At 35.1% G+C, this 15876-nt stretch overlaps 1 protein-coding gene across 2 annotated transcripts in view; it reads left to right on the top strand.

The window, feature by feature from the left end:
- The window catches only part of LOC6045723, a 41838-nt gene extending 32133 nt beyond the window's left edge, over positions 1-9705 (top strand). For both annotated transcript variants that reach the window (XM_038259718.1, XM_038259715.1), the window contains exons 4-8: positions 6133-6621; positions 7361-7490; positions 7621-7699; positions 7760-7824; positions 8663-9705. In XM_038259718.1, coding sequence (XP_038115646.1) covers positions 6133-6621; positions 7361-7490; positions 7621-7699; positions 7760-7824; positions 8663-9018 — 1119 coding nt within the window. In that variant the 3' untranslated portion in view covers positions 9019-9705. The remainder of the gene's footprint in view (positions 1-6132; positions 6622-7360; positions 7491-7620; positions 7700-7759; positions 7825-8662) is intronic.
- Positions 9706-15876: the final 6171 nt, after the last annotated feature.

Raw genomic sequence — 15876 nt, 5'->3', positions numbered from 1 at the left:
CGTGACAAGTGACCCGATTCGTAATGGCGTTCGATTTCTCGATGATGGGGAGTATAGCTTGTGGAAAGATAAAGGGCAGGAAAATTCCCATTTTTCCGTGATTGGATTTTCTGACTTCTTCACCCTGTCTGACGTTGTGTCCATCGCAGGGAGCGTCCCTCAAGCGAATTCCTTGCGGGGTTTGCGGTTATTTACTGGTCTATCAGCGATTTTCCTACCTTTTGCTATGATTAGCTCCGGAGAAATTTGTTTCTTTTCGGTGGTTGATCCCTTTTCCCCACAAAAAGCTTTTTGATCAGCTCAGACCACAATATCAAGGAATACCTTTTGGGGCTTTGGTTTGTGCGGACGAAAATTGGATCTATCAAGTTACATCCCTCCTCCGAATGGACATCAAAGCAACCATCGCCGGACGGAGCGTGTTGACATTTCGTTTAGTGGACCATCATCAACAGCAGAACAGCAGGAGAAGTAGGCCATGCCGGGGTTGTTCAAACAGCACCGAATGAAACGACGAGCTTTTTCGTTATGTTGGGCCAATATTTGCTTACTTCTGCTGGTGAAAGCGATGAGAGTAAAACCGCAGAGTTCCGGAAGACAACTCGGCTGCAATCGCTTAATGGGGCCCTCTCGTGATTGACACATTTGCGCAGCAGGGTAAACAATTATTTGTTTTATATTTGAGAAAAAAATCAAAATTATGTTGAAAAAGTTATAAAAAAATCTTTTGCTTTAAACGCAGTAGGCATTGAATTCCTACCGGGAAAGGTGAGCCCCCTGTCAAGGACGCGCTCGAATGTTGTTTGCCGGTCGACCGACACTGAGATCAAAGCAGGCCGGAAATAGACATGCAAATACACGTGGTGCATCGCGCAGAACATGGTGGTGGTGTTGTGCACAATATGGCCGTGGTTGTATTCCTGCCGGATGTTGTGATTTGCACGCAGAAAAAAGTATTTTATTCATTTTTTTTTTTTTCTTTATTGAAAGTTTCTGTCATGCATTTTGAGAAGAAAACGGTAAATTTTTAAATTTGTTATTTTTGAAAGCGTGGGTTGTTACATAAAGTACTATTTTAACTATCTTGTTTTGGGTCGTTCAGCTCGAATATGACATAACGGCCAAAAGAGTATTTGGCAATTGTAAACTAGGTACCTGAATAATTTTATTTACGAAAAAAATATTGATATGATTATCCTAAGTCGAGTCTGAACTGTAATAATTGATAAAATGACAATTTGAATAAAAATCGTAAATTTTGTAAATTATGATAATTTTGAAAATAATTAAAATTTTGAAAATATGATAAGGGCCCATCCACAAGCCACGTGGACACTTTTTTGGTAATTTTAAACCCCCGTGGACAATTGTCCATACAAAAAAATTTTGTATGGAGCGTGGACAATCACCATACCCCCCCCCCCCCTAAACTGTCCACGTGGTTTATGGATGGTCCCTCAGGCCGATGCAAATATTTTTAAAAGTTTTTGTCCCTCGGCTTTGGCCGGAGTCGAGGGGGGGGGGGGGCGGGCAAAAAAATAAAAAAATATAAATATTAAAATAACATGCCATAGTTTCAACATTTGCATGGAAAAGGTGTTTTAAAATGTATTTTACACTAGTTCAGTTGTTTTGCAATAAAAGTTTTCAAAAAATGTAAAATTTGATGAAAACAAAAAAATTAGCGAAAAAAAAACTTTAGCGATAGTAGACATCGAAAATTTTCAAAAATTCAAAAGATTTTTTAATCAACCCAAACATGCTAAAAATGATTCTACACGCAGGGGAATTCATTTTAAATTGATTTTAACTAATTGTTCTTAAATTTTAACAAAAAAATATTGAAGTTTCCTGAAAAAAAAATTTTTTTGCCCCCTGATTTTTCGGGCCAAAAACTTCAAATAAAATTTGTACCAGCCTAACTTTAAAGTAATGATTTTGAAAAAATGATAATTTTTAAGATTATGATAATTTTGACAATAGTGATAATTTTGAAAATATTGCGATAATTTTGAAAATATGACAGGTAATTTTGAAAATCATGATCATTTTGAAAATTATGATAATTAAGTGATTCTTTTGAAAAATAAAATAATTTTAAAAAGAATGAAAATTAAAAAAATATGATATCTTTAAAAAATTAAAATATATTATATACTTTTGAAAATTATAATAATTTGAAAATCAGTTTAATTTTGAAATTCATGATAATTTTTTTTCTAGATTATCATAATTTTAAAATGGCATTTTTTTTTTTACATTTTTAACCTGCATCCCCTTAATGGACAGATAAAACAGTCTTTATGATTAATTTAAAATATATGACATTTGCAAATTAACTTAACATTGAAATTTATAACGAATTCTAAAATTATGAATATTTTCGTATTATCTTGATCTAGCTGATAAATTAAAAAATTAAAAATTAAATTGACATTTTTAACAAATTATAAGTTTAGCTAAATTTAGAAATTTACCTAAATTAAAAAAACGCTATTTTAATTTGGAAAATTTGGATGAATATAGAAATTTTGACTTTAATTTTGATGAATTTAAAATTATGATTTTTTTTAAATTATGCTAAAATAGAAACTGTGATAAATCATATTATTTATAAATCTAAAAATTATGCTAAATTTGGAAATCGGTAGATCGGTAAACCGTCTGTCAAAACTAACAAAATTTTACCAAATTTCGGTTGAACGATGAACCGGATTCGGTAATTTTCATTTTATCGAACTGTTCTGCAGATACTTTACCAAATTTGGTTAAAAAATCAAGGTGTGTGATAAATTTAAAAATTATGATATTTAAATTTGAAAATAATGATAATTTTGAAATCATTGAAAAAAAATGAATTAAGTTTTTAAATTCTGATGCATTTAAAAATTTGGACGAAACTTAAATTTTAAAATTTTGATTATGTTAAAAATTATGATAATTTTAAATTGAAAAATTTTGATAAATTTTAAAATTTATGACCACTTAAAATTATCATCAATCAAAATTTCCAAATTTGTTAAAATTTTTAAGTTTATGCTAATTTTTAAATGCATCAGAATTTGAATATTTATCTCAATTTTAAAATTAATCATGATTTATAGAATAATCAGATCTATTCTATTGGCACTACGCCCCCCGGGGCATGGCCTTCCTCTAACGTGGGATTTCTGCTCCAGCGCCTCTGACGAGACAGGAGAAACCGGGACCGACGTTTTACTTCACCATCCGATAGAAGCTCAGTGGATAAGGCGGGAATCGAACCCGCGTCTCATAGCATCATCGGGATCGGCAGCCAAAGCCGCTACCCCTGCGCCACGAGACCCACAACAAAATCACAACAAAATTTAACAAAATCCTCTGAATACAAAGCTTAAAAATATCTTAATGGATAATTTTAAGAAAAAAGTTGTAATTTGGATAAAAATTAAGTCAAATTCAAAAAAATTTACAAATTAAAAAAAATGAATAATTTGATTTTTTTTCTAAATTTGAAGGCAATGTTAATTTTTTTATAAATCTAAAATCACGATGAAATTAGATAATATAAAGTTTTATTTGATTTTGAAAAATTAATATAAACATGAAAATCATGATTAATTTTAAATTATGAAAATTTGAAAAAATATGCTTTATTTAAAAATTTTGATTAAATTATCAATTATGAAATTTGTTTAAAGCTTTAACTTTGAGGATTTTCTTAAATTTTGATCAACTTAAAAATCATGACAAAATAACAAAAAAAAAGATAAATAAGATATTTTTTTATAAATTTTAAAGTTTTGACTGTAAATATTTTAAATCATGATAAATTTACAAAAATGACTTATAAAAACTATTATCATAATATTAAAAATCTTAATTTCATTTTTCCTTTATTTTACTGTCTATTCAAATCAGCAGGCTGTGCGAACCCTCAACATACATAAACCAGAAAATCTTGGTGGAAGCTCCCGGGAGGAAATAAATGCTGGTCGGAAAATTTATGATATCTGTTCGCTTACTTCAGAGGGGGAAATTGCGAACAAAAATACTTCCCACCAGATAGCGAGTGCAAGCACGTGGTGCGGAACTTAAAAATCGATGGCGAACAAAACCGCGAATAGCTCAATTTCGACTGAAACGCAAAACCCAAATTCCTCCCAGAATCGAACTTCACCCCATTCACGAATCTGATTTATGCGGTTTAAAATCCGATAATCCACTTTCCGCCGGCGGCCATTTATCAGAGAGGCATCAACGTAGGCGACGCGACGCCTCACTTTGATGTCGGAGCTTAAAATCGCGCGCCTGCATGAAAGTTGTTCCCGTTTTTGCCCCTAACCTAAAAATATCGGCCCGACTTGACACGGAGTTTGTGCGGAAATTGGATTTGTCGCGTTTCGCGACGCCATCCCGGATCTGTCGCGAATTTTCCGAATTTTCAGAACGAAAACAATAACAGGATGACGTGAATTGCGAGGTGGAGTAGTCCTCGTCGTAGTAGGCTGGTTGAGGAAAACAAAGCAAGCGTCGAGAACTATTGTGCACACATACACACTTAAATGAAAAGAGTAATGGCGCCAGTTGAACTGTTTTGAGAGGGGTGTTTTATTGCTATCTGAAGGCTTTTATCGGCGCAATTTTGCTCGGAAATGTGAAGCTGTTTGCCGACTGTTAAGCCCTCTGAATGTTGTTTTTAGAAGAACTTTTGTCTTCGAGAAATTTCGAGAGTCGCAACCTGGACTTTGTTATGTATACGACGAAGCTGTCACTAGCTCTGTACGCTCACGGAAGAACTACTATGTTTGGGTTAATGTTACACAGTTAACATGTTCACGGGTTAAATTAGATCCCGGAAAGCAGAGAAAAAATTTGAAAAAGGCAATTTACTCGTTTCCCATCGAGATTGCCGGATCAGCTTTCCGAGGATCAGAGCCGATAGCCCCCGGGCACCACGGATTAAGCGGACGAATCGAGTTCTACTTTTATATTGCCTCATAACCGGCATCATCAATATGTGCATGCGAAAGTGCAGCAAATGCAAATATTATACCAAACCAGCACAGCGAGGACGATGGTCGTAGCAACCCGTGCAGCAAGTGTCATAAAACCCATGGCCACCTTCGATGTGGGGATGAATGTGACCCAGATTATCTATTTTTTCCCCCTGATCGTCGCCGAGCTGTCGCATCGCAGTAGGCATCTGCGAAATTGATTTTTCTCGTCCTCAACTAACTTTTTTGATCGGTATAAGTTTTGCAACAAAAAAAAAAGTCAAAGCAAGCCTTTTCACAGCGAAAATAATTTGGTTTTTTGCCGCGAACGTGCGACATCAATCAGCCACTCTATTGTGATTGCAATTTTCTATCCCATTTCGGTACACAACTCCCAAGTCGAGTCGGTTTCCGCTGAAAGAAGCACCAACTTCTTTCAATAAAAGCTTCGCCTTATCGCTCGAAATCCATCTCAAACAGGTCACATTTTCTCTGAAACGATGTTGTGTGGCACTTTTCCGTCCTTTCAACAGTTTACAAGGCCTCCCACTCAATTTTAGCTCTTTTTTCGTGACGAAAAAGAAAATTTAAATTTATTTTCCCGTGAACTGGCAACCCTGCTGCTAGGAGGATCACTCAAGTCGAACTCCCGCAAAAAGCACAGCGACGTCGCGCGGCCTACTATGACGACTCTTCCGCTACCGCGTCGCAGCAAGTCATGAATAAATTCATAACCTTTTATTTGGTCTGGCAGTCGGGTGGTCTGTTATCGCGCTGATGTCGAACGGTTAACAAGATTAACAGGGCAGGCCATGAAATACAAACATACACACACCATCAACCGCCAGGATATCATGATTGATTGTGCGTGACCCCTTTTTGAGTCAACTCTCTGTGTTTTTCAAGGTTCATTTTTCTGTCATAGAGAGGGAAAAATAGCCCAATTTTGATAACTCAATCCTGGACCTGTGTTGCGAGGTTCACCGGAAAACACCGGAATTTGGCTCTATTTTTAGCGCGTGGGATTTTGCTTCCGAGCGCGGAATCAGAGTAGGCATCGCTTGAATGCTATCAATGGACTATTTTAGGACTTCCGTTCGTCCGACTCTATTTATAGATCCAAACTAACTTTTCAAATAATCTCATTTTTTGCCAGAACGACGGCTCCCTGCAGCTGATCAACCTGACGGCCAAAGATGGCGGTCTGTACACGTGTTCCGAGATGGTTCCGACGTTCACGACGGTCCAACTGTCCAGCGAATCGCTTCCGGAGGACGACTCCGACAACAGTACCGCAGACAGCGGTTTCGTGATCTTCAGCACGGTGGCGCGCAACGAATCGTCCAACAGTTCCAGTGAAGACCTTCCGGCGGCGTCCACGCCCCAGTTTGACAGCACTCCGGACCGGTACGTGGAGCTGCGGCGGGTTCACGTCAAGGTCCGGACTTCGCCGTTGGCGGTGTCAAATTTTTTCGTGCGGGCGTCCACCATCATTGCGGTGCTGGTGTGGGAAGTGCTGCCGAACCGGACCGGCGGATACGCGATCCGGGATTTTACGGCGGAAATGCGAAGGCTCCGGATGACGGAAGAGGATCCGGAGGAACGCTGGGAGACGATCGACCCGAGGCACATTAGTCCGAATGCGGTAAGGATTGAGTAATTAAATTGAGTAAATTATTAAATTATTAAATTATTAAATTATTAAATTATTAAATTATTAAATTATTAAATTATTAAATTATTAAATTATTAAATTATTAAATTATTGAATTATTAAATTATTAAATTATTAAATTATTAAATTATTAGATTATTAAATTATTAAATTATAAAATTATTAAATTTTTAAATTATAAAATTATTAAATTATTAAATTATTAAATTATTAAATTATTAAATTATTAAATTATTAAATTATTAAATTATTAAATTATTAAATTATTAAATTATTAAATTATTAAATTATTAAATAATTAAATTATTAAATTATTAAATTATTAAATTATTAAATAATTAAATAATTAAATAATTAAATTATTAAATTATTAAATTATTAAATTATTAAATTATTAAATTATTAAATTATTAAATTATTAAATTATTAAATTATTAAATTATTAAATTATTAAATAATTAAATTATTAAATTATTAAATTATTAAATTATTAAATTATTAAATTATTAAATAATTAAATTATTAAATTATTAAATTATTAAATTAATAAATTAATAAATTAATAAATTAATAAATTAATAAATTAATAAATTAATAAATTAATAAATTAATAAATTAATAAATTAATAAATTAATAAATTAATAAATTAATAAATTATTAGATCATTAAATTAATCAAAATTTTAATTATAAATTTTTTAAATGACAGCGCCAACTGGAGATCTACCACCTGATCCCGAACACCACGTACGAGTTCCGGATCTGGGCGAACAACGCGCTCGGTTCCGGCGAAATCGTCACCATCACGGCCACCACCACGCCGGACATGGAGGAGAAAGGTAGGCCATGACTTCGTTTTTTTCTTCATGCACCCCCTTCAAATTTAATTGTGACAACCACGTGGCGTCGTTTGTTGTTGTTGTGTTGTTTGAATTTTGTTTTGTTTTTCTTCACCGTCGGCCTACTCAGACCTGATTCGGCGGATCATGGTGGACGCGCAGAACTTTGACACCCGCGTCTGGATCGCGGCCGTCGCCGTCGTCATGGGGTGAGAGGTTGAAAAACTTAAGTTTTTCGAACTTAATAAATTTCAAGTTTTATTTACTAGAACGTTGGTCATCCTGTCGCTGGGGACGTGCATCGTGCTGTATAAGGAGTGCCGCGAGCCAATCGGTACTAGTTTCACACTTTGCTGTTGCTAGGATATGGATTGTTTGTTTGTTTTGATTTTATTATTTTTTTATTTTTTTATAAAGATTTCTTTTTGTAGTAATTTTCAAACAAACGTTTTGAATTTTGGTTTGCAAAAACACATTGAATGCGTTGTTTTTAAACTAATACTTTTGAGTGCTTGTTTTGATTAGCAAATTTTGTAGAAACCTAGTTTTGAGCAACAATTAAGTAAGTTTTTAAGTAGTTAGAAAAACGGGACACTCACAAATTGCTATCATCGAGCGATGAATTCACTAACGTTTACACTGTTAAAAAACAATACACACATAGTTGCGAGGGAACAAAATGCTCACGAGTGGCTTATAGCAGAAATTGTATTTTGAATTTTTAGGCAAAAAAGACAATAAGTGCACAGTATTTTTGTATCGATTTTTATGGACCAAAATCGAGTTTTTGGAGTGCCAAATAAAGGTGGTTTATAAAGTATATATTTATAAGATCATTTTTGTAAGCCATCTTTGAAATAAAATAGCAATAGTTTTACAAAACTAGCATTACTCGTATCTGTAGGTTTTGTTTGTTAGTTGAAACTGTTAGAGCGTTGAGTAAATGCTTACCAAACCAGCTGTATTTTTCTTCTAACTGATTTTTTCCCTTAAAATCCTTCTTATATCGTTACTCTCTGCCTTTCGCTTGCGGAACAAATGAAACAAAAACAATTTATATTCGCCTGCCTGCCTTGAAAAAAAAAATTGCTGCGACAAATAATGCAAACTTACACTTGTACACTGAAAAAAATCGCAACCCTAAAAACGCGACGCAAATCCTCACACGTCAGAAAAAGAAGAGGAGCTGGACAGTTTGGAGCTGGTGCCAAACATCATCCTCAATCCGGGCTTTTGCGACTCGGACGACCAGGGCCAGAACCCGCTGATGCCGCCCCTGCCGCGGACACTGGCCTTCCTTCCGGTGGGACCGCCCCGGCCCCGGAATCAACCGCTGGCGGCACGGCGGGCCAGCTCGTACCACCATCCGTCGTCGACGTCCTACAGTGGCAACCGGTACTACAGTAACGGCCCCAACGGCGGCGGCGCCGATGATGACGACGACGACGACGATTCCGACGTGGAACCGATGACATTCAGCCGCCGGATGTCGATCTTTTTCACCGGTAACACGATCAAGCGAATTTGAGTGAAGGTATTCCCGGAGGATTCGGCCAGGTTCTACTAGGAACGAGTGAAAAACGGGTCGGAGCTGGCAAAACGAAAAGGGTTCTTTCTAGTAAGTCTGAGACATTCCAAAGTTATTGTTTCTTGCGCAGCAGAGGTGTCACCGCTTGTCATGCGCGCCAGCAAGAGAATGAGATTCTATCGGAACGAACGGAAAAACGGAACGCTTTTTGGTCTAGGAATTCTTCGGGAAAACGAGACAAAATAACTCACTAAACACTAAACACTACAACGCTTTTCTCTGCCGGAAATGCATCAGCGTGCAAAACAACAACACTGAAACAAAAGAACAACTTTGTTTTAATTTTTTGACAGTTGGTTCTCGTACGCGCGTTGGCAGCGCCGCCACGCGTTGAAGCTTCCTACTACAAAACTCGACTTAATTTTGTGACACTTTTTGAAAATCACACACAAACAAGATATTTACGTTCGTTGTAGAGAGCGAGCCGCCAGCGTTTCCTCTGATATTTTGTCTAATCGCTAGGAATACGTGAAATGAAATGTGATAAATCGGATTAGGATTTTAGGTGGAGAAAGAAAAATCGATTGGTACAATAATACATAAAATATTCCGACGCCGTGTTAGAGCCAACTTGAACAAAATGCACTGTTAAAATGTAGCTTTTGTAATAAAAAGAAACACGAAAAAGAGGGAAAAAACAAAACAAACGAAAGCAGTTGTTAGTAGTGGCAAAGCGCAAAAATAACTCGTTGTTTGATAAACCAGAATCAATTATTATTAAGACAAAAAAGAAATCACTTGTTTACAAACAACCAAACAAAGCATAAATGATCATCTTAGAAGACTGTAGAAGTTGACACATAAAAAAAACGCGTTAAAAAATAATTAAAATTTAAACAAAAATCACTCCAGCTGAACGCAACTGCACGCAAAACGCTTGCAAATGTGTGCGCCAAAAAATGCGAGTGAGATTAAGTTAGCCAAAAAAAAAGTCCGAGTGGAAACGTGAGAGAGACTAAACAAGAATAACATTCACCCAAAAAAGGCTTTACACAGCGAATCTTCCCCTGACGCTCCGCCATGCTGCTCGAAACAATTTAAATCACGATTTTTTTCGAGTGTATTTTATGCTTCTGTCAACGAAATAAAGTTGAAATCGGGTTACTGAAATTCTGACGAAAATAATTTACCATAAGCCGATTTGTGGGGGGTTCCACAATTTCGTTTTTTTTTTCAGTCCAAAAATGCAACACAAACACAAGTAGGCGGCTTTCTTTTCCCTCCACACCATTTAGAAAGGGGGAAGGGGACATTTGACGTCTAGACGGATGGAGCCCGGTGGTCGTAGTAGGCGGTGCCTCCGACAAATAGACGCGAATTTTGTTCAAATCAAAAAATTAACGGTCAATTTGAATAATATCGGAAATTCACCACGGCAATTTTGAATTCACCACAACGCGTTTGACAGTTGCTCAAAGCTGCACGCATATTTTAACTTAATGATTTCCGTCTGTTTGTCTGTGGCGATACTTTTGAAAATTTAACGGGGCGTGACTAATAGTGATGATTTATTTAGAGGCGCGCGATCGAGGTTGGCCTTGACTTTGTTTGCAAGCCTCTGGATGGAAAATTAAGCAGGAAACGATTTTCTGGGGGCTTTTCAATTGGATTACTACCAAAAAACGATAACGCGATTTGCGATGTACCAATTTGGTGGGCATTTGAAATTACTTTTTTTTATAGATTTTTGAAAGATAAATCATTTCTAGAGTTTTTTTTTTCAAAAGGTCTTATAAACATATAAAGCAAAATAGTTTATAGGACCTTTTCAAAACAAACTCTTGATTTGGTAAAAGAAAAATGAAAGTGAAAATAATTATATACGCGATAATTTCATTTTAAGAATTTTGGCAAAACGATTTAAAAAGGGAAAACGTAACATCAACTGACATGAGCTGTTTGTTGACACTTTGTCTTAGGCTCATTCTATTGCATTGCTTAAAATGAAGATATTGTGTTACGCTTTTTTAATTTTAATCTTTTCGTATTTTCAAATTTAAATTAATGTAATTTTCCTCAACACCTAACTTACTCAAATTTGAGTAACTGGGGTAAAAGTAAAATTTGAGTGAATTTTACAAAGAATTCGCGAGTTTTCGAGCTGTCAAAAATAGTTTTCACGGAAACTGGAATTTATACGGCAATTTATATGGCAATTTTAGAAAAAGGGAAAATTTGACTATTTTCGGGCTTTGACTATTTTCACCGGATTTTTTTTTTCTGAATAATATTTTTCAATAACAAATTCAACTAAAATCGTTTTTCTGTTCAGCTCGAAAACCCACCTTATCTAATCTACATACCTTGGATGAATTCTTTGTGAAATTCATTCAAATTAGACACTTGCCCCTGTTACTTAAATTTGAGTAAGTTCGGTTTTGAGGAAAATTGAGTAAATTCAAATTTACTCAGTTTTCATGGAAGCGAACTTACTCAAAATTGAGTAAGTGGAGCAAATGTCAGATTTGAGTAAATTTCACAAAGGTGAAAGGATTTATCCAAATCTAACACTAGCCACAAGTACTCATTCTTTGGGTAGGTTTGTTTTTGACGAAAACTGAGTGATTTAAAATGAGGGTGTAGACTGGCAGTTCAAGGTAAAACGTTAAACGAGTGGTTGCACTTCAATTTTTTTTGCTTTAGAAAGTTAGTGTTACCCATTTGTATGCCGCTGTTGATAAATAAACAAATAATCAAACGCCTTTATAATATAACAAAAAAATATGTAAAAAGAACATCCGAGTGAGCTAAAGTTCATACAATTATTGAAGGCCATTTTTTATATTAAAAAATGGCACGTAAATTTAGTCGATAGAAATAGTTATGAAACATTGGGCGCTGAGCGAAAAAAATATTTAGGAAAAAATAAAACGCATCTGAGTAGGTAAACAAACTTCTTGCTAAACGTGTAAAACCTATGTGTACTGAAAAAATCTATTCGGATTGCTTAAACAAATTAATCAAAGCTGAAAAAAAATCCGAGCCTTTCAAAACGTTACTTTTCGTCCCTCCCGGAAGTTCCAGTCCTCTCAGTTTCCTTAGCAACCAAAACCATGACAACCACAAGAACTCACCGATTTATGACAGAAATTAACCCGAGCATCACACTGAATGTAAACAAATTAAACGAACCTATAATGCTAAGCAGAGTACTTCAAAACTTCATATCAAAAACTACCAATAACTAAACTAAAAAAAACCCTAAATAAACTATATTGCGAGTTGCAACGCTGCAAACTGATGGACAAAGTAAACGTAATGGATTGCGATTAGCAAAAATAAGAAGAATAAAAATAAAACCGTGACTGTATTGGTGTTTGCCGAGAAACTTGTGAGCAGGAAAAGCGAATATTCATATATATTATATATATTGTACTAAGTGGACACTTTAGCGCGTAGGACACTATATTTAGGGGGACTAACCATCGACGGAATGTGGGACAATGTGAAAACGATGTAAAAAAATGTACTGTACACAACACTTTTATGATAAAAACTATGAAAAAAACGCCTATGATTGTAAACGTAGATAAAAAAAACTAATCAAACGTCGAACGTAAATGCTGCAAAAATAAAATAATAAAATTTAACGCTAAACACAAACCGTGAGCTACTATTTAGCCAAAAGATACCATTTCTAATAGACAAATGCGTCCGCAGTCGTCCAAATCTCAGAATGCCATCGCAGTTGGCCGCTGTTTGTTTTCATTGGTGGCGATCTCGAATTAAGCGTGTTTCTTTTTGACAGTTTCAAATTTTCGTCCCTACCGAACCTACTCAGAAATGAGTAAATAGAGCTTCTGTCAGGTTTGAGTGAATTTCATTCAGAATACAACAAGAATTGCGAGACATTTACTCAAATCTGACAGAAGCCCATTTAACTCAATTCTGGGTAGGTGTGGTTTAGACAAAAAAATGGGTGAATTTGATTTTCGTGTAGAAAGCCAATTCAAACACTGGAAAAAATCAAAACGTCAATTGCACCGGTGAAAACTTGCAACGGGAAACAAATCATCATCACGATCGGTGTTGTTCACTCAAACTCAGTCACACACTCTCTCGCTGCTTCACATTTTAAATCCATTTTCAAGGCACACAATGCTTTCACAATCCTGAGCACTCTCAGTTCGAGTTCATTTGTATGAAAAAAAAATCATTTCCTCTCACATTTTTGGCCGCATGATTTTTATTCCCTTTTCCTTCACCAACAAAATCTTTTCAAATTATTACAAACAGAAAAAGCACAAAAAATTCACCGACAAATGCAAGAGGATTGCAAAAGTACACATTTTTCATAACTAATTTTCTCTTCGCAATGCAACAGTATCTCACACAGAAACACGTGTTTTTCGAATCCCAAACCGGAATGCATTTGCATGATTGCGGCAATTGAGCAGAGATCTTACTCCTAGGCTTTTAAAGCGACTCTTTTTTCCCCTTTAATAGTAATTTGGATTTGTAAGTAAGTTTCCTCACTCTTTTTTCGGCAAAACTTTGAGCAATTAGGTACTTTTTTCCAAATTTTGGGCTTATTTTTCTACTCGAATAAATTTTGTCTCTCCTATGATTAACAATTTTTTCCGTTTATTTTCGTTCGCTCGCGCTACTTGATCTCTCGTTATCAGTTTTGTTCACACCAAATAACCTCTCGATTTGTTCTTTCTATAGGTCTTTCAGAAACAAACGATTTCTTTTGAACAAACAAACAAATACTAAATTCTCCCTCCAACGGTTGGTACGTTCAAACTCCGAACACAGATCGGTTAAATTGTGCGTGATTTAAAAATGTCGTGATAAACAAAAATCCAAGTCTTACTTTGAAATATCAATAGTATTTCCATTTACTAAACTACAAAATTTTCAGCTAAATTCAACTAAAATCCGTATCAATAACTAAACTGATGGGATCATAAAAAATATATATCGCATAAGTTTTACTCCGTAATAAAATTAATTCTAAACTAGCGAGCTAAGGAAAACCAAACAAATAAACCCTCACACATTTTCCAAACTTTTACCAAGGTATTGTATTTGTAGGGTTTTTCGACCTACTTTCTCTCAAAATACAAATATTTATTACGTCAAACTCGTGTGCTTAAAGTGATGGAATTACTTTCCAAATTCGGGTACCAATTACACACATAAATCGAGAACTCAAAGTAGATCAAAGTTAGAGTTATTTACACTGAGTAGTGAAAAACTAAAATCGAATAATTACAACAAAACAATTAAAGCAAAACTGCACCGGCGAAAATTGACACGCAATTGTGAGAATGCATTTCACTCATCACCCCCCAGTTCTGGCATTTTTCTTTAATTCTTCCCTTCCCGTTGTTTCGAAATCAGCACCAAAATTTACGACAAACTATGGTCAAAACTAATCACTCGATACATACTTATTAATGGTCCTTTCTTCTAGCCAGGGACACGTGCTTACACTCAAAATTTAAACTGCTTATCCTGGTCATCTTTCACGTCATGCTACATTTGTAAAACTATATCGTAACGATGCGTCAGTTGTGTGTCGTGTATTCCATGCTTAGATATCCTGATATTCAAGTAAACTTACAATATCAAATCAGCCACACCAACACAAACAAACAAAAAATGTTCAATGATACAAATGACTAAACGAAATAAAAAAATCTGCAACCTAAAACATCTTTGTAACACTGCAAAAGCTCTTTGTCTTTTTACTACCAATTAAAAAAAACACACACACAAAACTCAAACACAATATTGCAACATTTCAAATAAAAAAACACACACACACACACACACACAAACAGTGCAAAAAGGAGGTGAACCGCAGCAGAATAAATAGAGCAAAAACATCAGGCGAAGCATGGAACGAACGAATGTGAACAAAAAATAAATAAACTTAAATCACACATAAGAAGAGGAAAATAATAGAAAACATTCTCACACTTACAAAGTAACACAAAAAATAATAAAATGAAGGAAAAGAACATCATGTAAACGCCAGTGTCTTACATATTTTATTACATTTTCAAAATAAAGGCTGTTGAGGAATGCGTCCGGCGGTGTGTTTAAAATCATTCGTCCGAAATTGTCCAGTTTTTAAGTTGGCCGCCCGATGTCAGCCCAACATATTTCACCGGGACTATCGTAATGACAGCTCTTTGTTTTCATCAGGAAGCCACCAGTGGCGACACGCTGACGAGTTAAGTGACAATTTTGTTTAAACTTCAGAAATCAACTTTTTTTTTTGATAAATTATTTCTTTCGATTTGTTTCAGTGTGTGAAGATATTTGAGTGAAACACGCTCATTTTTAATAACTCATTTCTGATATTTTGCCCTCAGATTCTGTCTAAATTAAACAGACTTTGGAAACTTTCCGGAAAATTACATTTGATCCAAAGAAAACTAACAAATTTCAAAACTCTAGCTCTGAAGTTGTTTGCAGTATGATCAAATCTGGAGTTTTTTTTTTTTTTTTTTTAAAGGACCAATAAACCAAATTTCCAGTTTTTGCTTTTTGGGTGTTTTTGAAACCGCCTTGAGTCAGGGGTATTAAAAAACACCTAAAAAGCAAAAACTGGAAATTTGGTTTATTGGTCCTTTTAAAAAAAACTCCAGAAATCAAATAATTTAGATCTGCTTATTTGAATGTGACTGAAAATTGCAAACGTATCAATATCAACAATTTTGCATTCAATTCAATAATATTGAAAATACCGAATTGCCTTATAATGCCGAATTTCAAAACGCAGAATTTTGAAGGACGGATTTGTTTTTTTGTTCGAAATCAAGTAATCCAAAGGGAGCAAATATT

The sequence above is a fragment of the Culex quinquefasciatus genome, chromosome 1 (assembly GCF_015732765.1).
Source record: "Culex quinquefasciatus strain JHB chromosome 1, VPISU_Cqui_1.0_pri_paternal, whole genome shotgun sequence".
NCBI classification, from domain to species: Eukaryota; Metazoa; Arthropoda; class Insecta; order Diptera; family Culicidae; genus Culex; species Culex quinquefasciatus.
Note: the sequence above shows the minus strand (reverse complement) of the source record. Positions and strands in the feature narration are given on the sequence as shown.